The sequence below is a fragment of the Aulonocara sp. 'chitande type north' Nkhata Bay genome, linkage group LG3 (assembly GCF_057382095.1).
Source record: "Aulonocara sp. 'chitande type north' Nkhata Bay isolate Kocher_YH1m ecotype deep benthic linkage group LG3, A_spYH_male_GT1.1, whole genome shotgun sequence".
Classification (NCBI taxonomy): domain Eukaryota; kingdom Metazoa; phylum Chordata; class Actinopteri; order Cichliformes; family Cichlidae; genus Aulonocara; species Aulonocara sp. 'chitande type north' Nkhata Bay.
The window spans coordinates 73,983,847-74,007,436 of NC_141346.1; the positions used below are offsets into that span (position 1 = coordinate 73,983,847).

The window sequence follows — 23,590 nt, forward strand, 5'->3', positions numbered from 1 at the left end:
ATGGTCTTTCGTTCTACACGGTGCATTTCAAGGTCCTACACCCATCCGTCGGTAAACTGTACCTGGGCTTGTTGCAGTGACCTGAAGTTACTAAACTTCATGAGTGTATGCGCTCACTCCAAGAACCGTATGATTATAAATATGCATATAAATATGCTACAATGAGATAGCTGACTTCATCTAACTAGCAAATGCTGTCCAGGCTACGTTGGTGATGCAGTTTTTTTTAATATGTATGATATTTTTGTCATGCGATTTTAAAGACGGTCCTACAACCGCATCCAAGAATAACATGCAGCTTATCTCAGAACTGTCGGTGAAAACTATTCTTGGAGCTAGGTTTAATTGAGCTGCATTTTAAAGAGGTGCAATTTCACAATTTGTGTATATTTTCTAAGTTCACTATTTTGTCATGTGTTGAGAAAAACAGATTTAAAAATTACATGGTCTAATATTTACATTTAGCATAACTGCAACATGCTTTTTTTCGTGTTTTTTTTTAAAGACTCGAAAGGACTTGAAATTCAAAATTTCAGACTTGTGACTTGACTCGGACTTTTACACCAGTGACTTGAGACTCGACTCTGACTTGCCTGACATTACTTGAGACTTGACTTGAGACTTGAGGATAAAGACTTGAGACTTACTCGAGACTTGCAAAACAATGACTTGGTCCCACCTCTGCTTATTTATAACTTTGATAAAATGTCATAAAAATAATTCCATGCCAGCTCACCATTGGTGATCAGGTAGTTTCTGTTCCAGTTCCAGTCCCATAAATCATGAAGCTTGCTGCCAGAAAAGCTTCAAATCTCCTTTGAAAGCTGTTTGTGGTCTTGATTGTGGGAGCTTCAGTTGTCTGACTCCAGCTGCCACACAGTGCTCACTGATATCATTTGCAAAAACCCCAGTGTGACAATATTTATCAGTGAAGCAGAAATCAGGAAGTGACGACTTTTCTTTGAACATTTGCTAAGGCTAAGCTGTGCTTTCTACCACAGTTGGGAATTTCCTGGTTTACAACAAATTATTGTGTCAACACCGCATAAGATTTCAAACTACAGGAAAATCACTGGAGTTATAAGAGGCAGACAACGACACACACACCACATGCATGCTGTTGCTATTTATTGTGGATTAACCTGTCAAGGGCAAGAACAAAAGAATTCTGCCTCAAATACAGGAAATCATAGCTTTCCTGTATTTCCTCCATTGTTGGCATGCTGGTTAGTGCTGTTGCTCCACAGTAAGAAGGTCCTGGGCTAAATTATCCATGAATGTAAACGGCTGTGTGTTTCTATCTGATAGACTGGTGAGCTGTCCAGGGTGTACCCTGCCTGGTAACCTATCACTTCAGGGTTATTTCCCAGCCCTGCTGCAACCAGGATAGAGATAGGAGGATGGTAGTTGTTGTAGACCCATTCAATTTCAATTGAAGGATTAAAATGTTCCAGGAGCTCAACTTACTCCATCTGAACATGTTTCAATCGTGTTTTATGAACACAACATGCAGGTTTACTGAATATGAAAAGGTTGTGTTGATTTAACTCAGTTGTTTAAGTTTCTGCCAAAGCAAAACCTTTGTGTGCAACCAGTGTCCACTATTGAATCAAGTAAATCCAACATGTTTTTGTCAGTGCAAAAAGGAGTTACGGTGCCTGTGTTCCTGCACAATATTGTCCCGGGAGGGAGGAAAACTTTCTGGTGAAGTTTTGGTTGATTTTTGGGTTTTGCTTGACACTAGGTTGATTTTATCAGTGAGGTTTGGATTGTTTTCTTTCTCTAAGAGAGAGAAAGATGGTTTTATGCTTGGACATGTTTGCAATGGGCCCCAGTATTTGTTACTTTATTAGTATTTTATTGGTTGCGTTTGTTTGTGCTTTTGTTACAGTGCACTGAGATAAGAACATCTGAGAGGTGTGATCCACCGGTGGTGATATTTTGGTATTTTGTGAGTTCCCGATTTAACAAATCAGCTCTTTAATCCAGACCTGAGAGGTTGAACTTTAAAGCGCTATAAAATATTCTTACTGGAAACAGTGGCAAAGTGTTTTTCTCCATGATTATAATGGGCTTGGGAGAAATTCACTTATATGTGACATTGATCACATGAGAAGTCCTGAGCCTAAAAGGATTGCAGCGAGTCAATCCAGTCCAAAAACAAGGAGCTGTTTTCCTTTAAAATGATGACGTCATCTTGCTGGTGATGGAGGCTCGAATAGGCTGCGCGTGAGACTCCATTATCAGCAATATCTGGTATGAATGTGTGTGGATGTATGCATGTGACTGGACTGTGATGGACTGACGACTAAAAGTTTAACTGACTTGATACTGAGACAAAAACAGTGCCGACTTTAGGATTAGTGAATGTCCACAACAATTCACCCAGCCTGTAGAAGAAGGGTGGAGGTTTTGTCTTGTTTTGTTGTTGCAGGAGCAGAAGGATGACAGAGACTAAAGGGGGAGGCTGTAGCTTCACATGAGTGTGAGCTGCAGACTGAACCCTTTGGTTGCTAATGTTGAGTCACTGATGTTTGCATTAAGAAAATTGTGTTTTATTAGTGTTACGTCTGGTTCGGTTTGGGTAAGACGGAAAAACAGCCGAGTCCGTGTAGGTGACAAACATAGTGATTTTATTGCACACTTCTAAGACAGAAGCATGGGAAGACAAGCGTACAGCCACAGATCTCCAAAGAGTGGACCGCTCCCCATCCTTATATAACCCATGATCCCATGATGACATAACACAGTCAGACCTTACTGGAAATGATAACAGTTTTGGGCCTGTTCAGAGAGTTTACCTAATATGGACATCAACTGCTAGTTGTTAGAGAAAACAAGTGTGTATTCCATTCGTGCCTTTTGTGAAAGTATATCTGTCAGAAAACTGTCCTCAGACAACCCTCCTATTCTTACTAAGGGTGTGTGTACACATTCATGTGTTGTATAAGAGCGTGCATGTACTTTCAAGGCCTGTGTACGTGCAGAACGGAACATGGAACCAAGGCAGGGTCCAGCAGGCCCCACAGGCTTCTGAGTAATTACAGAACTGTGAAACAGCTTTAAGCAAATAACATGAATAGTACAGAACAACAATAGACTGATTAGAGTACTGATAATCTGTGTAGATTAATGTTAACCTAGATATGGTTCAAAGATTATTCTGTCAACTGGTTCAACAATGGTAAATGATTAATGATTGATACTTCTGATTATAACTGTGATCATAAGAATACAAAATAAAATATCTCCTGGTCACATTCCTCCTCTTTGGGCTGGCTTGCCAGCCCAACTCACACCAGGATTTATTTCCAAACCAAACAAACACGTTATGACACTTATCAATCCCAACGCCTCCGTTGTTTTCCAATTTTCCCACAACCCAGCTGTTCTTTTAGCTTCAGACTCGAGTTTCAGCCTGACACGCTTCAGGCCCCTTTACCACCTCCTCTTGGAGTGAAGAAACGCCCTCGGATTCTTCTTTCTTCGACTTCCGGGGTTAGACCACCCTTCAGTCGCTACACAGATCTGTGTGTTTGTTGTCCGTTGTGACCGCCGTGTCCCCCTTTTTGCCAAAAGCCTCTCGAACCACGTTGGTCTCTGGTGTTCCTAGGTTTCGCCAACCCCTTCCTGGTTATCGCTTGTGGTTATGGGATCCATCTTATCAAGGAGCCCCAAGGCCATGACACTTGACCCCAGTTGCTGTGAAGGGTCCCCATATCTCCGTGTCCCCGTCTGGTGTCTGTTCCCTTCTCTGCAAGAGACAGAAAGCCAACACCTCTCCTGCGCTGGCTCTCCTAACCTAATGTTGTTGACTTTGTTTATTCCAATCCTATGCCATGCTTATGTGTGTAAGCGTGCATGCATTTAACCCTCTGCACGTGAAGTCAATAGCTCCAATATATCAATCCGATCCGTTGTCGGATGAAGCTTTTGACCTTCCCAGACTACGTGCCAGCTCCTTATAAGCACATTTGCAAGGTGTGTATAAAAACGAACAACAGACCTCAAACAAATTGGGCATTCTCAATTCTAACATGAGTGTAGTACTCAGTTTCTGATCATCTAATTATGCTTCTCACTCGTTCCCTAAATTGTCTAGAAACCTTTAATTTTGCCATACCTAAATTATTAAAACACAGACCAAATGATAGACCCCCTATATAGCTTTTGGCCTTTATGAGCACACTTCAATAATGAGCAACAACCTGCAATCTGTACCAAAAAATCTTCATGGTCCCACCTGCAATTAAAGATCAGATGCATTTTATACCTGTTTTAATTCCTCCTTATATAGAACCTCCTCAGTTTCAGGTTAGTAGCGATTAGTCTCAATCAATCGTTCTAGTTGTATTTTGCAATTCAGCTAAAAAGCAAACCTGTTAAAGTAAACAGCTTATTTACAACCACCTGCAAATCATAAGAGTAATAAACGGTTCAGCACAACAGACAAGTATCATGTTCAGGTTTCCCCAATCATTAAACCACTATTATTGCCAGAATTTGCTTTATTCACCCTTTGGGCAATGTTATTCCAAGAGAGAGAGCCCCTAATGGCCAGTTAGTGGGCTCTAGGTCAAACTGTCCCCAAATTTGTTATTTGTTATTATTACTTGTTTTCATGTCACTTGTCTGTTTTCTACTGCACCCTTCTCACCAAAGCAAAGCAAACATTAGCAGCACATTGACCGTAGTCAGGCATCCTCATTCCATAGGTGCTATAAAACATTTCCTGTAAAAGAATCACAGTTTTCAAGACAGGGTGTGTCTCCCCCAACACTCTCACCAGAATACAGTGTAATAGCATCCCCCACTCCTAACCCATAAACACCGTTTCTTCACACATCCGCCCAGAAATCCTGTAATAGAAAAACATTAAAACTGTAACCCTGTAGGGAAGAAAATGTAAATGGTAACGCTGCGCAGTTACCTCTGTAAGCAACACAAGACACAAAAATGGCATTTACAGGTTCACTCATCCTCGAATATTTTGTCATCCTTCTACTCCTGTAAAAAGAAACACACATAAATTCATCCACCCTTTTATCCTATCTAGGTGGAGGTGGTTAACCTTGAGTCATGGTCAAGTCTGGTCATCTTTTACCAGTCAGTCCGTTTGTTTTTATTTCCAGTCTTTCATCCATTCATCCATTCTTTCTTTCTTTGCTGATAGTGAAACCTGTCGTCGCATTTAGTGTCCACACTCAGCAAAATGACGTCATCTCAAAAAGAAAACAAGAACTTGAGTTTGGATTACCTCGCTGAATCCTTTTTTAAACAGGGACTCTCGTTTCTAATTGTCCCCACAAGTGTTTCCTCCAGAACCCATTTCAATGCGGAGAAACTCACTTACAACAATTTTCTCGCCGACGTGTAATGCTTGTAATTTCCGTTGTGCAGATCTGCTTAAAGAAAAGATTCACAAACAAAAATCAGTAAATATAAAACAAAATAAAATGAAAAATAACAAAAACAAAATGCAGACGCCCGGGTCTTAGGACTTGTCACTGAATATCCCTCCCATCAATAAAAATACCAAACCTAAACCTACACAGAGTCAAATCAACACCACTGCAACCTTTTCATATTCATAAACCTATATGTTTTGCGTTCGTGAAACAAAATTGAACCATTAAGTAATTTGAGCTCTTGAAATGTTTTAATTCTCTTAATTCTGCCAGTTTATTTCAACACTTATTCAATGACTTTTATTCAACTGCTACTTGGTCACTCGAATTTTACCTGTTCAAATTGCCTAGGGTTCAACAAAGTCTAGATCCCCGTTATCATGAAACTGGAACGGGTGTACGATGATTTCCTTACAGTAATTTAGAATCATCACTCAACCTAGCTCTACTACTGGCACTGCGTGACTTTTCTCCCACTGGAAACCCGAATTTAGTACAGAACTTTAATGCCTCAGGCAATCGTGCTCAAGGGCTGTCCCCCCTTCTCTTCTTCTTTGTCCGTGTGTTCCTCCTTTATTAAATCTCCATCACAATGACGTGGCGCTCTGAAATAAAACTCACACTGTTAATTCCTCGTTTTCACTCTGCACCACTGCTCAGAGGGTTTTCTTTTCTTTTTAGTGTACAGTAAACAATTAAGTCGAGGCCTTAAGCCCCAGATATCTCGCACGGGCATCGTTTTCATAACCAAACCGCTCCGGACTCTGCTCCCCAGACCACACAAATGCCCTCTGGACTTATTATTATAGCAAATTCTGTATTTGACGTTGTCGTGTGCAGCATTGAGCCTTTGTCAGTAAAGCATTCTTCATTGCAGCAGCTGGAGCATTGTGTGTCACTTCTTAGTAAATTAAATCAACATTTTGATTTTAGTGCATGGGTATGTATCAGTTTTTACTCCCTCAACAAGTGCATAAGTGTTCATGTGTGTGTTTCCCTTCATTCTAAGTAGGCGCATGCAGAAGTGTGTATTCGTGTGTTGGTGTATGTTTGTGTTCATCACCTTCCTGTTCTGTAGTTTAGGTAAACCAGCGGCCTGACGCATGGCCTAGGGTCCTCCCCTCCTCTTTGGGTCTGTTTTCATCCGTTGTTGCAGCTGCCTGCATCTTCTCCTTGTAACTTGACCCTTTTGCTTCTGTATGGTCTTTCAGGGTTTACTCCTGCTGTTGGAGCTTTGCGTCAAGTCTGACGACCTCCTGCTCCAGCAAGCTTCCGCCTGATTACAAGTCCTGTACGTGAAACTCCAAGTCTGACTGATGAGTTCAATTAGCAGCCAGCTCCTCCGGAGCCATGCTCAATTTCTGTTCTGATGCCTTGAGCTCTTACTGAGGGCAAACACCTCAGAGTCTTTCCTTCCACGTCAGATTGGAGTCTGTTTATGTTGTCCTTACTCTGCTCCACGGCCTTCTGCAGCTCTTCCGTTCGGCTCTTCTCAGAGGTCAGCATTCTTTTGCTCACCGTCCCTTTTCCTCCGGGCTTAATGCGCGTCTCGTCACAGCTCTGTCAGCTGACGCAGCCTGGGAATTTCCCCCGTGTAGTGAAACGGGCTTTAGGTTTAGTGCTCTCCGTCTCTGCTGCATGAGATCACTCTTTTGCAGCACTGTTGACATCCTCAAGTTGTTGTTGTGAGTCCAGCTGCTGTGGCCTTCAGGGGTCAAAGGGTCAAAAATGGTCGCGGAGAGGGCAACGATGGTAGAGGGGAGGGTAGGAGTCCAGGTCAGCTTCGGCTTTCAGAAAAAACAAAAACAAAACAAAACAGGCGAACAGGAAAATGATGTTGTGTTGGCTGTGCTGTGTTAGCTGAGATCTCGTCTCCCCCCTTTTTTTTTTTTTTTTTTTTTTTTGTTTTTTTCTCACCATATAATCAACTCATAACCCCTCATGTTGACAGGACAACACAGGGACGTGTCAAAATTCTTAAGATCCTGCTTAGAAACCTAAAAAAGGAATTTCCTATCATTCAGTAGTCATTTGTCCTAAACAATCAACAAAAACATGTCCCAAGTCGACCCTTTTAACCACTAAATTTGTCGTGTCCTCACTTAATCATCAGACCAGTGTCTTTGTCTTTTGACGTTACGTTGTTGTCCTGCAACCCAAAGGGTTCATTTGTCAGTAGTGGATAAACTATATCATTTAAAAACAGGTGTATGTTAAGTGTCGCTACTTTAACCTTGCATGTACGTGCACATGTATGTAAGCTGTTTCTTCATTGCATGTATGGGTGCGTCTGTATATGGGTTAATTTAACTTTTTCTCAAACGAGGCATTTCTCTAACACGCACATGTGTCTGTTCCACACACTTCTCATACCTTTCTCTGGTTGTGTGTGGTTTTATTTGTTTCAGTGATTTACCAGGAACATCTTTTCCTTTTCTCCATGTCTTCCGCCAGAGGTTAACACTGGTGAGATTCAGGGAGACAGCACCCAGAGCAGTTCAGCGAGAAAAACCTGCCTCAAACTACATTCTCTCTTTTTTGTTTTTCCGGGAGGGGTGAGGACAACTCTGGTGTCCAGCCGTGAATTTTAGCCAAAGCTTGGCCTGTCTTCTGCTGCCGTACTCAGGTTTCCAGGTTAAGAAAAAACACCTGTATGAAGACACTAAACATACATTTAGTATTTGTATAAACATAACTGCCTAAATCATTGAACTCTTGAGGAGGGTGGATGTCAGAATCAGAATCAAAATCAAAAACTTTATTGTCATTGTCATGAGACCAACGAAATTAAGAATGGTCCCCGATCATTGCATCATCCCTAGCAATATCAAATACAAACAAAACAATAAAATTCAATAAATAAAATAGATAGAATACTTAACATACTAAGTATTCCCACAGTCATGCTCCAGACCGTGCATAGATTAACACAAGAGTGGCATGGTGGACATTTTTGTAGTATTCAGATGTGTTATTGCAGTTGGGTAACAGCTGTGTTTGAGTCTATTAGTCCTTGCTCTGATTGCCCTGTACCGTCTGCCTTAGGGCAACAGTTCGAACATGGAGTGGCCAGGATGTGAGGTGTCTTTTATGATGTTTTGGGCCTTTCTAAAACAGTGGGCGTTGTTTGACTCTTTACTAACTTTAAACCCCACCATAACAATTTCTCCCTGACAAACTTCTGTGCATCCATTTAATCATGCGAAGCCAGCACAAAATCACACACATACCCCTACAGCAAAGCTTTAACATAACCACAATGCAACTCCTCCCTTAAACGGGAGAAATCACCCTAATTCAACCAACTCTATATAAAACGTCAAACAAAGATAAACCACAAACATTTCTACACTTCTGTGTCTTCCACGCAGCACAATAGGCAGAAAAACACCGATTACTCACAGTCTACAACAAAAGAAAAACCTGCTCTTTTCACAACTCTCACAGCTAAAGTCAAAACTCTTACCCAGTGCCTCTGAAATAATAAAAAAATCACCAAATACTCGGTTACTCTTTTCACTCGCGCCCTCTCACTCCCTTCTTCCTCATACAGCATACACGCTCGCTCCCGCGGACCCGCTCGGCCCCGCGGGCTCACTCGGCCCCCACCTTTTTTCCCTCACAGAGACAGAGAGAGCCCCTTTTCCTTTTTTTATTTCTCCAGCACACATACACACACAGAATCTCAACTGAGAGAAAGAGGGAGAGAAGAGAAAAGAGTTGTAGAGAGGAAGTTTTTTAGCAGGAGTTTCAAATCTAACAGATTTATACAACTTATTTACACACACCGGTAATTTATAATCTATATACACACGGGCCCGCATAGACGTCATACCAGAAGAGGTTACACCTAACTTTTTGACTAATTTAAAAGCACCTATAGCCCAGGCCTCGCCTTGCTGGTCAATACACGCCTCGGGAACGCCCTCCCGATAGCGCTCAAATTCCTAAAAAACACCATATGCCAGAACAACTTTATCTCAGTTCTCTATTTCTCTGCTGGTGTTGCTAAATTTTTGACTAATTTAAAAGCATCTTTCAGCCCAGAGCCTCGCTCTTGCTGATCAATTACCCGTTTCAAGTACGCCGCCTTGAAAACGGCCTCATTACTAAGTTCTAGTACTTTAAAACTGCTTCCCCGCCCGGACACCCGGAACTCCACCAGCTGCGTGAAAGGCAATGAAATCCTGGCTCACGCTTTTGGCTATACTTAAAGTTGACAGGCAGCTGACGTTTAAATAGGAGGCAGCCAGGTCTAACCTTCTTAATCAATCAATGCAGTAGAAGGCAATCACTCATAGATTACCTGGCCAATTAACCGGGAGTCCCAAGTCCCCAGCGGGAGGCCAAAACCGGGCTAGAACCTAACCACGCGTCCGGGGTCAGGGGTCAGCGCCACCTGCTGAACAAACTGCATTCTTAGAGAGCCTAGCTTCTCAGTCCTAAACGAATTTACTTGTTTAAAAGCCTCACGGTGAGCTCTGAGCCCCCCCGTTTAATTATCTGAAGCCCGAGACCGTCTCTGCTACCCTATTAAAACCAAATTAACCCTACACTACCGATTGACTGGCTGGCATTCCCAGTCAACCCACAGATAAACCTCTTAAACCGTATTTATTTGTTTCCACACACCTTAAACCGTATTAACTTAAACACATAACTTCTTAACTCAAAATTCACCCCCAAAATGAACAACAATGAATTTAGTCAGACTACTATGCCCTATTTTAAAACTAATTAGTCAAGATCACTATGGACCAACGCCAGAAGCCCAGACTGAGTGAATATTATTTAATTAAATTTAGTTTTAACTTCCAATATAGCGCCTTTGGATAAAAATCAACAGGTGGCACTCACCTTTTCTTATGACGCCTGGCGTCACTCAGACAGGCTGCTGGCCTCCGCCCCTGTTTGTCACCCACACGATAGCTGCAAGCTCCCCTCCTCTCCAACCGGGTTTCGGCACCAAGTTGTTACGTCTGGTTCGGTTTGGGTAAGACGGAAAAACAGCCGAGTCCGTGTAGGTGACAAACATAGTGATTTTATTGCACACTTCTAAGACAGAAGCATGGGAAGACAAGCGTACAGCCACAGATCTCCAAAGAGTGGACCGCTCCCCATCCTTATATAACCCATGATCCCATGATGACATAACACAGTCAGACCTTACTGGAAATGATAACAGTTTTGGGCCTGTTCAGAGAGTTTACCTAATATGGACATCAACTGCTAGTTGTTAGAGAAAACAAGTGTGTATTCCATTCGTGCCTTTTGTGAAAGTATATCTGTCAGAAAACTGTCCTCAGACAACCCTCCTATTCTTACTAAGGGTGTGTGTACACATTCATGTGTTGTATAAGAGCGTGCATGTACTTTCAAGGCCTGTGTACGTGCAGAACGGAACATGGAACCAAGGCAGGGTCCAGCAGGCCCCACAGGCTTCTGAGTAATTACAGAACTGTGAAACAGCTTTAAGCAAATAACATGAATAGTACAGAACAACAATAGACTGATTAGAGTACTGATAATCTGTGTAGATTAATGTTAACCTAGATATGGTTCAAAGATTATTCTGTCAACTGGTTCAACAATGGTAAATGATTAATGATTGATACTTCTGATTATAACTGTGATCATAAGAATACAAAATAAAATATCTCCTGGTCACATTAGCTGTGTTTTAATTAAGGTATCACATTATATTGTTGGGAATGTTAAATGCTAAAGTGAAGAAAAGCTTTGATTTCACTCATGACTGAACATGTTATTATTAACCATAGCAGGCCACTGTAAAGAGTCAATTAACTGTTATAGAGGAAAAAAGGCCAAAAACTCTGTTAATACCTATGAATAACAGGCAATGATAGACTTGTCACATTCAAAATAGAGATATGTAATAACAAACACGGGTCCGTGTCATTTAGGTTCTCCATTGAAATAGTCAATCATTTAGAAAAGTAGAATATATATATATATGTCTCAACGCTGTTTCTCAATAATATTAAAAACCTAAAAACTATTGTTGTGGAAGATAGAAGTCACTGTGACAGCCCTCTGACTGTGGAGGACGTTTGTAATCCTATTTCTGCACTTAAGGCCAACAAATCTCCCGGCAAAGATGGTTTAACTGCAGAGTTTTATGAATCATTTTCTAATCTCCTGGCTCCGTTCTTACTGCAGCTTTTCATAGGAAGTGTAGAGAATAACATCCTCCCTCCTACTCTTACTCAGGGTCTCATAACACTTATTCCAAAGCCAAACAAAGACTTACTTCTTATTGATAATTGGAGACCCATCTGTCTGCTCAATGATGACTATGAGATTATGGCTTTAGTACTTGCTAACAGAATGAAAGAGTTCTTGGACACAATTATGGATGAGACACAATCAGGCTTTATGAGAAACAGACACCTTTCTAAGAACATGAGACTGGTTTTAGATCTACTTGATTACTCTGATTTGGTATCTGACTATAGCTTCATTCTCTTCCTGGATTTTTAAAAGGCTTTTGATACAATTGAACATCAATTTATTTTCCACTCTTTGGAAAAATTTGGCATTTTTCTGTAAAGCTATCAAAACCTTGTACACGAATGGCAATAGCTCAATTAAAATGATTAAGACTCCACCCCGAGATTTGACCTGTTATACAAGGAATCAGCACAGCTGATAAGGAGCTCATCATCAGCCAGCTAGCTGATGACACCACACTCTTCTTGAAGAATGCAAATCAAATCCGTCCAGCCCTTAGTGTTATTAGTGATTTCTCTGAGGCATCTGCTTTATGTCGAAATCTAAAAAATGTGAATTACTAGCAATTAAAGGCTGCACTGCAAATGCTCTCTGTAACATTTCTGTTAAACAAGAAGTCACATATCCAGGACTGTTAATATCCAAAGACCAAAAGTCAAGATGCTCGTCAAACTTGTCAAACAGTGTTGGGGAATTCTCAATGGTGCTTGGTGCCATACCCTAAGGGACTTTAATGTCACAGGAACTTGGTAACAGCAATAAGAGAATACGTAGTTTATTCCAAGAAGATATCATGTCTCTCCCATATATAGAATATCTTACTGGAACCGACATGTTCCAGATATCACCTGGAAGACAGTCTGGATGATCCCATAAATATCTAATTGTGAACAAGGTGAAGGAAATCTCATATAAAATTCTTCATAAATGTTACCCAGCCAGTCACTATATGGTAACATTTAAAAGAGACATAAATACTAATTGAACTTTCTGTGGGGATCATCCAGAAACTGTGGCACATCTCTTTTGGTTCCTCTACACAGAGATTCTGGAAGAATTTAGCAGTTTTGTTATTGTCTATAGTTTAAGGGAGTTTTCTTTACGATGGCAAAATGTTTTATTCTGTTTCTTTAAGTTCCCCAGGAAGAATGATAAATGTTTTTTTATAAAAAATTTGTTAATACTTTTAGCTATTTTATATCCATAAATGTAAGTTTATTAATAAAACACCATATTTCTGCCTTTTTATAAGGATATGAATTGTACATACAATCAATTTCAGACTCAACCAACAAAAAGCCTCTCAGAACAATATTTATATTGTAACAGTTGCTATTGTAATGCAGTGTATCACCACATGGCGGCGCCTCGACTTTTGCATCCCGCCGAGGATTCTTCTCTTCTAGCACGTGAACTGTCTCGGAAATCCCCCCAGTTTTGCGGACGCTCGGACGTTTTCTCCAGCCATGGCCGCAGCCTCAGCTCAGGTGGGACCCGACTAATTTCTGGATACCGTGGTGTGCCGCTGCTCCGCTTGGGAGAAAGAAAAAGAGAAGCTGACTCCGCGACGCGAATGGACTCCGTGGATTTGTTATTTGTTGTTGGTTTCGTCTTCTAAGGATTAATTCTTCTGTGGAGAGCCTGGACATGAACATTTCTGCTGCCTTTTCTCTCCCCTTTCCCTCTGCTGAGACTGACTGTAGCACATGTAAGTGATAGCTTGGCCGACTACAACCGTTGGTGCTGGTCTTCGGCTCAGTATAACGAAACGACTTAAAACTAATCTTGCATTGAGCTCTAGTGTTGCAGTGTTGCTATTGTAATAACATGGTTCTGATCACTCCAGTCTAATTTCAGTTGTTGGGCGAAATTTTATATGTGGTTTTTCTAAATTTAATCTTGAACGCATTTTTGCAGTTTTGTCTTTCTAGTCTGACCTAACTGACTCTTTTACTGCTAAATCAATAACTGCGCTGTGCCCTGGAGCGGCTTAATTTTTTTGAAATCGCAATGGCACACTGCCCAGACGACTCTGACTCAGACATGGAACTTACCTCGTTACCTATGTGCCAGATAGTTGAAAATGTGACTCCTAGCCTTAGCCAACAAGTGGTGGAGTTAAGAACTGAGGTGAGTAAGCTTAGTGATTGTTTACGTGATTCACTGAACATACAGCAGAGTTTACTAAGGCAGTGGGACCAACTCACAACGGGGAACTCTCCCCCTCCTGCAGTCCCACAGTCTCCTGTTTTCCCAATGGCCACATCGACACCTCATGTTCATGTGATGGACAAAACTGAACCCACCAACAGTACCAATCCGTTCCTGCCCAGCAACCCATTTCAACCTACAAATCCTTTCCTCCCATCTCACTCACTTGAACTCAGCAGCACTTCCAGAGTGATTGCGGCAGCTTTACATCACGCAAAGCTGGAGCCTCCTGTGTATGCTGGGGACGGAAAAGTGCAACCTGAGGAATGGTTAAATGCAGTTGGCACATACAAAGCCTCATTGAACCTAACTGATGGGCAATTGCTAAACGAACTGCCACACTTTCTTGCAAAAGAGCCCGGGAAATGGTTCAAGGCACTGAGCTCCCACATCACATCATGGGCTCAATTCTGTCAACTGTTTAAGACAGTTTTTCTGCCCTCCGACAACCAAGAACGCATCCTGAGAGGAATTTTGGATATTGGATATTGGATTCATGAACAAGAACTTTTACCAGCTTTTTGCCATAATACCAGATTTGTCCTCTCCTTTCATTCTGGGAATGGATTTTATGGCAAGAGCTTCTGTTTCTATTCACATTCCCACTAGAACAGTCTACATTGAGGACATCCCCTGCCCACTCGCAGACAATGAAGAGGACCTTCAAAATGATTACTCACATTCACCTGGAACACTGATGTCTTTGGACTTGGTTCGCTCAGACTTAACAGCCAAACTGTCTGAAGCAAGTCTCTCAGAGAACAACAAGGATGCTTTACTAAATCTGCTCAGCAAGTTTAGCTCCTTGTTTGATGGTCAACTTGGTCGAACGGCTCTCACTGAGCACGCCATAGAGACTGGCAATGCAACACCTGTCAATCTCCCACCCTATCGCACGTCACCTGCTAAGAAACGTGTGATTGAAGAACAAGTGCAACAAATGTTGAAGGACAACATCATTGAACCTTCCACAAGCCCTTGGGCAGCTCCTGTAGTCATTGTAAATAGAGCGGCCACGGAACCAAGGTTTTGTGTGGACTTTTTTTTTTTTTTGCCTGTCCCATTTGGTTCTTTAGCCATCAGAATTGTTGTCTGAAGACCAACAAGGATACCCAATGGATTTACTTTGCCAAATGGATCTTCGTGGCATTGCCGTATTGGTCCATTTGGTCGATCTTTGTTTTTATTATTTATTATATTTTATTTTCAGATGTTACAGACGGGACAGACATCAGTGAGGGATAGGAAAGGGAGAAAGAAAGAGGAAGGAAAGGAAAAACAGAAGGGGAGAGGGACAGTGAGAAAGGGGGGGAGAAAAAAAATAAAAATCTCCTGGATCACCTGTTGAGAGAAGAATAGAAAACAAGCAAAAAAACAAAGCAACATACTAAACACAACACCATCGCATTAATCTAGCTAAGTGTAAACAGCAGTAAATACTAAATATTCAATGTTGTTGTGCAGCACGCAGGACAGATGTGCTTCGAAGTAGTAGCCAAGAAGGGTGTAATTTAAGTCTACGAGCAGTGAACACCCGTGTGCATACCTGTGTGGATCAGCGTGCTTGTATTCCAAAGGTTTCTCCATGTAACGATCTGCTAGGGAGTGTGGGGGGGGGGGGGCCACAGCCCCGTCCTCCAGGGTATGAAGCAGGTATGGAGGAGATCAAAACTCCAGACATCCAGAGGCCCCCAGAACACAAGAGACCATGGAAAACCAACAGAGGGGCAGCCGCGCCACTGTCCCAGCAAGAGCTGAGGAGAGTCCCAGATGAGGGTTCACTCAGCAGCCGCGGAGCAGAAGCCAGGGGGAGTTGCAGTGACGCGCCTGTGAGCTCCGCCGGCAGCCAGCTGTGCCTGAGTGACCGAGCCCCAGGCCGAGAGGCCGGGGGCACCCCACCTCCGAAATGGTCCGAGCGAGCCCCAGGTTCCAGGCCCCGATAAGTGGCCACCAAGGAGTGAGCCGGTGTGTACCTGGACGCCCACCCCCAGACACAAAGAACCACCAACGCACCGACACCTGAGGGAGTCCGCCACCGGCAGGGGAAGTGGTGGTGGGTGGAGATAGGCCTCCAAACCTTGGAGGGCCTGAGGTGTCCCCAGAGAGGTGGTGTCTGATACCCAACCTGACATATAGACACAGACATACAGGCACACACAGACACAAACATCCATTCCCCCCCTCATGCTCTCATGTGCACTCACTCCACACTCAACCAACGTGGAGACAGACATAAAGAGACGCTGTACACACGATCACACTCCCCAAGCGTACTCTACAAACCGGGTCTAGGTACCCTTGCCCCTGGAGGGGGGAACTGCACCCAGACCCAGGTGGTGTTACCCTTTTCCCTGCGGTGGGGAGAGGCAGACCACCCCGACTCCGTAGCAGCAGGGAGGCCCCACACTCCAGACCGCAGTCGGACGGCCAACTCCTCCTAGCCCTCCCGCTCCAGCAGGCCGCAGAGAATGGGGGTGGGAGAAGACTCCAAACCTCCCTCCACCCGCTCATTGTAGTGTTGATGCATGTGTGTTCTAAGGTGCAATTAAAACCCAGGAGGGCATGGAGCTACCTGCCAGAGAGCAGCAGGTAAGCGCATAGTCCCTCCTGATAGCCCTCAATGTCTAAGTGTATTTAAAATTGAGAGGTGGGCAACGACGCCAGGGGTGAGGTGTACACCCTGATGGTAATATGGACTCGGTGATTGTGCCCACCCCCAAGATCCTATATGTATGTGTAATGAGAGTGTGAATAATGTGAATGTCTAAGTTGTGGGAAAAAATTGAGGCAGAGGCTGTCATGAATCGCTGTGTGGCAGGCAAGCAGGAGTGGTGGACCCAAAATGCAGAACTCAGACACGGAAGTGAAACTTAAGGCGCAGCTTTATTGCTGGGAAAAACCTCGTACAACTAAACTCACCAAAAGAAAACCAAAAGTCAGAACAGCGGAACCAAGGACTGAAACACTGGAAAGAAACACTAAACTGGAGCGGGAGACCAAACACTAGGAACATAGAAGCAGAACACACAGCTAGTTGAGGGTACGACGCGACACTGACACAGAGAAACACAGGGCTTAAATACACAGACGGCAGTAATCAAGGGATGAGAGACAGAAGGGGAACACACCTGGGAGAAATCACAGCTGACGAGACAGGGGAAACGTAACTGAGCACACTCGCATATGACACAAACCTTCACAATAAAACAGGAAACTCAGACACATGGAACCAGGCAAGACATTGAACTAAACAGACAGATTCACAAACAGATGGGGTGACACCATAGACAGAGACAGACTCAAAGGCAGACCAAATATAACACACAGAACTCAAACAATAATAATCATCATCATAAACTAGAAAATGATAACTAAAAGCGCTGGGTCACCGACCCAGGACCATGACAGAGGCAGCCGGAAGGGGACAGAGGGGGGGGTAGCCTCCTCTGCACCCTGGTGACATACCCCTACTCCAAGGCCCTGCATGTGTGGGTGGTTGTGGTGGAGCGGGAAGAGGGAGGCAGCTGGAGATGGGGAGGGAAGGAAGGGAGGGGCAGGTAACCCCTCCCTGGGGCCAGCTCCCCCGCTGACCCCAGTAGGCACTCCCACACTCCGCGACCCGCCAGGGAAAGAGGGCCCAGGCCCATCCAGACCGGGGCCCAGTGCAGCAGCGCCTCCCGGCCCCACAGAGCCCGGGACAGTTCACCCAACCCCACCACAGAGAAAACTGCACCCACCCCACCATCCACTCATCTTCCAGACTACATAAGACAGTAAACGCCCAGGCTGAGATCTTCCTCCACCTCTCCTGTATCTCCCCCTCCTGCAGAGAGAGTCCCTGAAGAGAGGAAAGGTCCTACAGATGTGACCATCTCCCCCACCAGTTGAAGAGCCCCCCAGGTGGCTCGACGCACCGGCGGCACCCTGCTCCAGGGCTGGGCCCCCATGCACCCACCCGCCCACAACCCCGGCAACACACCAACCAGGACCCAAGCCCCCGAGGCCCGGCCCGGGCCCCGGCCCGGGCCCCAGCCCGGGGACGGAGCGCCCCCAGAACCTCACGCCCCCAACCGGACATGACCGCTACCCCGGGTTGAGCCCCCCAAGGAAGATGCCTCCGGGGAACCCCCCGACGCCCTAAGCCTGTCCCTACCCCCACACCAATCACAACAGTGAAGGCGGGACCAAACTATGACCCCCCACCCCCACTAGGTGATGGAGCTGATAAAAGGAGCCCAGAGCAATTGATCTGATGTGGTGGCAGAGGCTGTATCAAGACTAATGTAATCTAATAGATAATTTCTATATTGGTTAGAATTAAGATTATTTTTATTTTTCCAGTTCATGAAGACTGTTTTCTTGGCTATGCATAGGGCAGTGAAAACCATATGGGCTATATTCTTTTCTGAAGTGACATTATCTAAGCTGCCCAACAAACACACTAAGGGGGAAGTTGGAATGTTACATTTCAGACACTTTGATAAGTCTTCACATATCTCGCGCCAAAACTTTTGCACTGGTGGACAGAACCAAAGAGCGTGGATGTAATTGTCTGGTGTATTGCCTTGACAGTGTGAGCAGTTGTCGGAGGATGTAAAGCCCATCTTGAACATCCGATGACCTGTATAGTGCACTCTATGTAGTATTTTGTATTTTATTTATTGCAGACTGGGATTTTTCATTAATTTAAAGGTTTTTAAGCAAATCTCAGACCAGAAGTTTTGGTCTAAGCTGACTGATAAATCTGCTTCCCACTTTGCAATAGGAAGGGATATTGATTCATCTAATTTAGAAAGTGTTCTGTATATTTTAGATAATAATTTGGGGGATTTAAGAGTAAGAAAATGTGCCGCACTTAGTGGTGTTTGTAATTCAACTTGACTGAGGTTAAATTTCCTTTTTACTATGGATTTAATTTGTTGATATTCTAAAAATCTTGTCTTGTTGATCCCATATTGTGCAACTAGTCTGTCAAATGGAATAAATTCTGTTCCCTCTAATATATGTTCTAAGTATTTAATTCCTTTACAACTCCATTCTGGGAAATTAATCATATTATTGTTTTGTAATATGTCAGGGTTATTCCAGATAGGTGTACGTTTGCATGGAATTAATGAAGACTCCGTTATTTTTAGAAACTCCCACCATGCTGTCAGAGAAAAGCTGATGTTGATACTTTTAAAGCATTCATGTCTTTTGATGTTTGAGCTAATAAATGGTAGGTCTGAAATCTCTAGATCCTTGCATAGTGCCTGTTCAACATCTAGCCAGGGCTCAACTAAGAAGGTATGTTTTAACCATTCTGAGATGAACTGAAGCCTGTTGGCTAAACAGTATTGGTAAAAATTAGGCAGATCTAATCCTCCTCTATCCTTGGTTCTTTGTAGCGTTTTTAAGCTGATACGCGGGGGTTTATCTTTCCAAAGGAATTTGGAAATATATGAATCCAGAGATCTGAACCAATCTTGTGATGGTTTGTTAGGGATCATCAAAAATAAGTAATTTATTTTTGGCAAGATCATCATTTTTATAGTGGCGACCCTTCCCATGAGTGATATGGGTAAAGATTTCCATCCAGTCAGATCGCCTTCTACTTTCTTTAGAAGTGGGATGTGGTTTAATTTAGTTAAGTCTGAAAGCTTAGGAGAGACATTAATACCTAAATATTTAATATTTCCGGATTGCAGTGGGGCAGAGGAAGAATTATGGAAGGAGCAGTTAATGGGGAGAACTGTAGATTTTGGCCAGTTAATTGAATAATCTGAAACTCTTGAAAACCAGTTTATTAAAGTAATTACCTCAGAGAGGTTGGTTTGTGTGTTTTGCAGAAAAAGCAACACATCATCCGCATAGAGACTGATTTTATGTTCTATGTTCTTACATTTTATGCCCTTAATTGTTGTAGCCTGTCTAAATGTTGCTGCTAGAGGTTCGATAAAAATTGCAAAAAGTGAAGGGGAGAGTGGGCATCCCTGTCTGGTGCCCCTCAGGAGACAGAAGCTGGAGGATGTCTGGTCATTTGTTCTGATACGAGCTGTTGGGGAATTGTATAATATTCTTATCCAGTTTATGAAAGAGTTTCCAAAACCAAATTTGTGTAAAGTTGCGAATAAAAAATTCCAGTTAACTCTGTCAAATGCTTTTTCTGCATCTAGAGATAATATTATGGTTTCGATGTTTTTATCGTATGAGTAGTCTATTAAATTAAGTAATCTACGAGTGTTTGTTGAGGAGTGCCGACCTTTTATGAAACCAGTTTGGTCAGGATGAATTAAGAGGGGGGTCATTTTCTCTAATCTCTTTGAGAGAGCTTTGCAGATTATTTTAAGGTCTACATTTAAAAGAGAGATTGGACGATAGCTTGAGGGAAATAAAGGGTCTTTGCCTGGTTTTAGCAGGAGACTAATGTTGGCAGAATTCATATTTGGTGGTAGTCTGCCATTTTCCTCGATTTCCTGCAACATGCCGTGGAATACTGGTGCCAAAATTGTCCAGAATTCTTTGTAGAATTCTGCAGGGAAACCGTCTGGACCTGGGGCCTTATTATTGGGCATACTTATCAGGGCTTCCTGGAGTTCACTTGGCGTGGACTTTTGAGGGCTCAACCAAGTTACCCGAAAAGACTCTTATCCCCTGCCTCGTGTAGATGAGTCTTTGGACTTTCTGGCAAGAGGAAAGTTTGTCTCGACATTGGACTTAGCGCGAGGCTATTGGCAGATTGCTGTAGCAGAGGACTCGAAGCCTAAAACTGCCTTCATCTCTCACTGCGGTCTCTTCCAGTTTCGGGTGCTGCCCTTTGGGCTCTGCAACGCACCTGCAACTTTTCAGAGACTCATGAACTCTGTGCTTGCTGGCTTCATTTACAAAACGTGCGCAGTCTACCTGGATGACATTGTTATCGCCTCACCTACCTTTGAACAGCACTTAGTGGATCTTGAGGAGGTGCTGGGCAGACTCCAGGCTGCTGGCTTGTCATTGAAGCTCAAAAAGTGCCAATTCTGCCTCGATGAATTCACCTTTCTCGGGTACCGCATCACATCATCAGGTGTTAAGCCCGATCCGGACAAAGTAAAGGCGGTTAAGGAGTTTGATACCCCAACCTCAGTGAAACACGTCCGTCAGTTCCTTGGCTTGACTGGCTATTATCAACGCTTCATTCAGAATTATGCCCGCCATGCCGAACCTCTTCACGCCATCACCAGAAAGGACAATGCTTTCCACTGGGACGACAGCTGTCGAAGGGCCATGGACACTTTGAAGGATCATGTCACATCAGCCCCGATCCTGTCATTTCCAGACTTCAACCGTCCCTTTTCCATTCACGCCGATGCATGTGACATTGGTCTTGGGGCAGTGTTGATGCAAAAGGATGACAAGGGTCGTGAGTACGTTGTGGCTTTTGCTAGTCGCTCCCTTCACAAAGCTGAACTCCCCTACTGCACTTCAGAGAAGGAGTGCCTCGCTGTGATATGGGCTCTGGAACACTTCCGCCCATATGTTGAAGGTGTTCATGTTACTATCTTCACTGACCACAACAGTCTCAGGTGGCTCATGTCTCGTCAAAACCCAACGGGCCGACTTGCCCGCTGGTCACTTCGTTTGCAGGACTTTGATTTCACAATAGTGCACAAACCTGGTGCACAGAACAAAGTTCCCGACGCACTGTCACGCAACCCTTTGCCTCTGACCTGTGACAGGCCGACTGATCTTTTACCAGATCATGCTGTTATGGGCAGCCTGGACATTCGTACTCTGCCCCCCGTCATTCTGGCTGACCGTTCACAATTCAGACAGCTGCAGTTAGACGATCATGTCACAGGTCCACTCCTCAGAGACATTGAAGCAGACTCTCTGAACAGCTCGGACAATGCCACCTTGTTACAGTATGTTGTGTATGACTCTCTTTTGTATCACAGAGAACCCAAGTCCATATGTGCTTTGCACCCTTTGAAAGAGCTGAAACTGTTTGCCCCTACTTCCATGAGAGGCACCTTGCTGGACTATTACCATGACCACCCCACAGCAGGTCACTTGGGTGTTTCTAAGACATTGGCTAGACTGCGTTTTAGGTTTTTCTGGCCCAAAATGGCAGCTGATGTGAAAAGCTATGTGATTTCATGCTCAGTGTGCCAACTCACCAAGCCAAGTCAGAAAAAAGCAGCCGGTCTTATGGTTCCCATTGTCCCCCAGAAACCCTGGGAGTATGTGGGTGTGGATTTTGTTGGGCCACTTCCCCGCACCCCCACTGGTAATGCTTATTTGATCGTGTTTGTTGACTATTTGACTACCGTATTTTCACGACCATAAGACGCACTGTGCTAAAAGGCGCAGTCTCAGTTATGTGTGCCATTACTGTATTTAACACACACATAAGGCGCACTGGATTATAGGGCGCATACAAGTACCGTATGCGTATTTAAAAATAAAGCGGGAGCAAACCTGAGTTCGGTACCTTACTCACATTTTTATTACCAGTAATCGTCATCATCAACAACACACAAGCATACAAGTGTGCGTATTTAAAAATAAAGCAGGAGCAAAACAAAGTTTGGTACTCACATTTTTATCATCAATCAAACCCATCGAAGTCCTCATCCTCTGTGTCTGAATTGAACAGCTGCGCTAAATCTCCATCAAACATTCCAGGTTCACTTTCTTCACTGTCAGAGTCACTTTCCGTGCCGTGCGGCTCCTCGGAAATGATGCCAGCTTTTGCGAAAGCTCGAACAACAGTGCCAGCAGACATATTAGCCCAAGCATCTACAATCCATTGGCAAATTGTGGCGTAACTCGCCCGGCGCTGCCTTCCACTCTTGGTGAAACTGTGGTCTCCATCGGTCATCCATCGCTGGATGTGTTTGTCGCCGATGTGTTTGCTGCACTAGGAGCGGAAGATGGCCAGCTTTTCCTTATAATCCGCTGGAAGTTGCTGCGCTACCATAGTCCTGGTCCGGATGGAAAAATGGCACCGTTTCATAAAAAGTGAAAGTGAAACTGCTTTTAGCCGAATGGTGACCGTCGAAACGCTTCTCCCGCTCATTCTTTGCTCGATGATCCACCGCTCGAGTCTTTCCTCCAACTCGGGCCACCTCGCCTTATGTCCGCGGAAACTCAGCTGCGTTTTCTTGACCTGCCGGAGCTTGTTTTCTAGCTTCCTCCATTTGCGAACCATCGATTCGTTAATCTTAAATTCTCTCACCGCTGCTCGATTTCCATGTTCCTCCGCGTAGCTGATGGCCTTCAGTTTAAACTGTGCTTCGTAAGCGTGTCTCTTTGCCATTTTCAGGGTTGTTAAAACAACGATGTCCTGCATAACGCACATACCTGTTCTTTTATACAGGTATGTGCGATAAAGTCAACGCACGCACTTCACCCTTTAGCGTTCTCATGGCGTTCTCTACTACGTCCTCATTACAACACACAGGGCGCACTGCGCTATAGGGCGCGCCGTACTTTTTGAAGAAAACCTAAGACTTTTAAGTGCGCCTTATGGTTGTGAAAATACGGTAAATGGGTTTAAGCCAGTGCTGTCAAAGAAGCTACATCTCAGGTAGCAGCTGGTAAATTCGTCACTGACATTTTTGCTAGGCATGGTACACCCACTTACCTCATTTCTGACAGAGGGTCTCCTTTTGTGAGTGAGCTTTTTGAACATGTTGTTTCTGCCTTAGGCTCGGTGCACAGACTCACTACGGCATATCACCCTCAGACAAATGCTA

At 43.8% G+C, this 23,590-nt stretch overlaps 3 protein-coding genes across 3 annotated transcripts in view; all 3 read left to right on the forward strand.

The window, feature by feature from the left end:
- The window catches only part of LOC147337001 (protein NLRC3-like), a 618,167-nt gene that overhangs the window by 58,778 nt on the left and 535,799 nt on the right, over positions 1–23,590 (forward strand). The window lies entirely within an intron of this gene.
- Positions 1–23,590, forward strand: part of LOC147337004 (uncharacterized) — a 39,190-nt gene that overhangs the window by 2,568 nt on the left and 13,032 nt on the right. The window lies entirely within an intron of this gene.
- LOC147337005 (uncharacterized) lies at positions 12,894–15,461 on the forward strand. Its single transcript, XM_086287706.1, has one exon. The coding sequence runs from the start codon at positions 13,671–13,673 to the stop codon at positions 14,478–14,480; it is 810 nt and encodes a 269-aa protein (XP_086143832.1). The 5' UTR covers positions 12,894–13,670; the 3' UTR covers positions 14,481–15,461.

Bases quoted from the DNA above. Each gene is read 5' to 3' on its own strand.
- LOC147337005 (XM_086287706.1), top strand. From the start codon at position 13,671: ATGGCACACTGCCCAGACGACTCTGACTCAGACATGGAACTTACCTCG.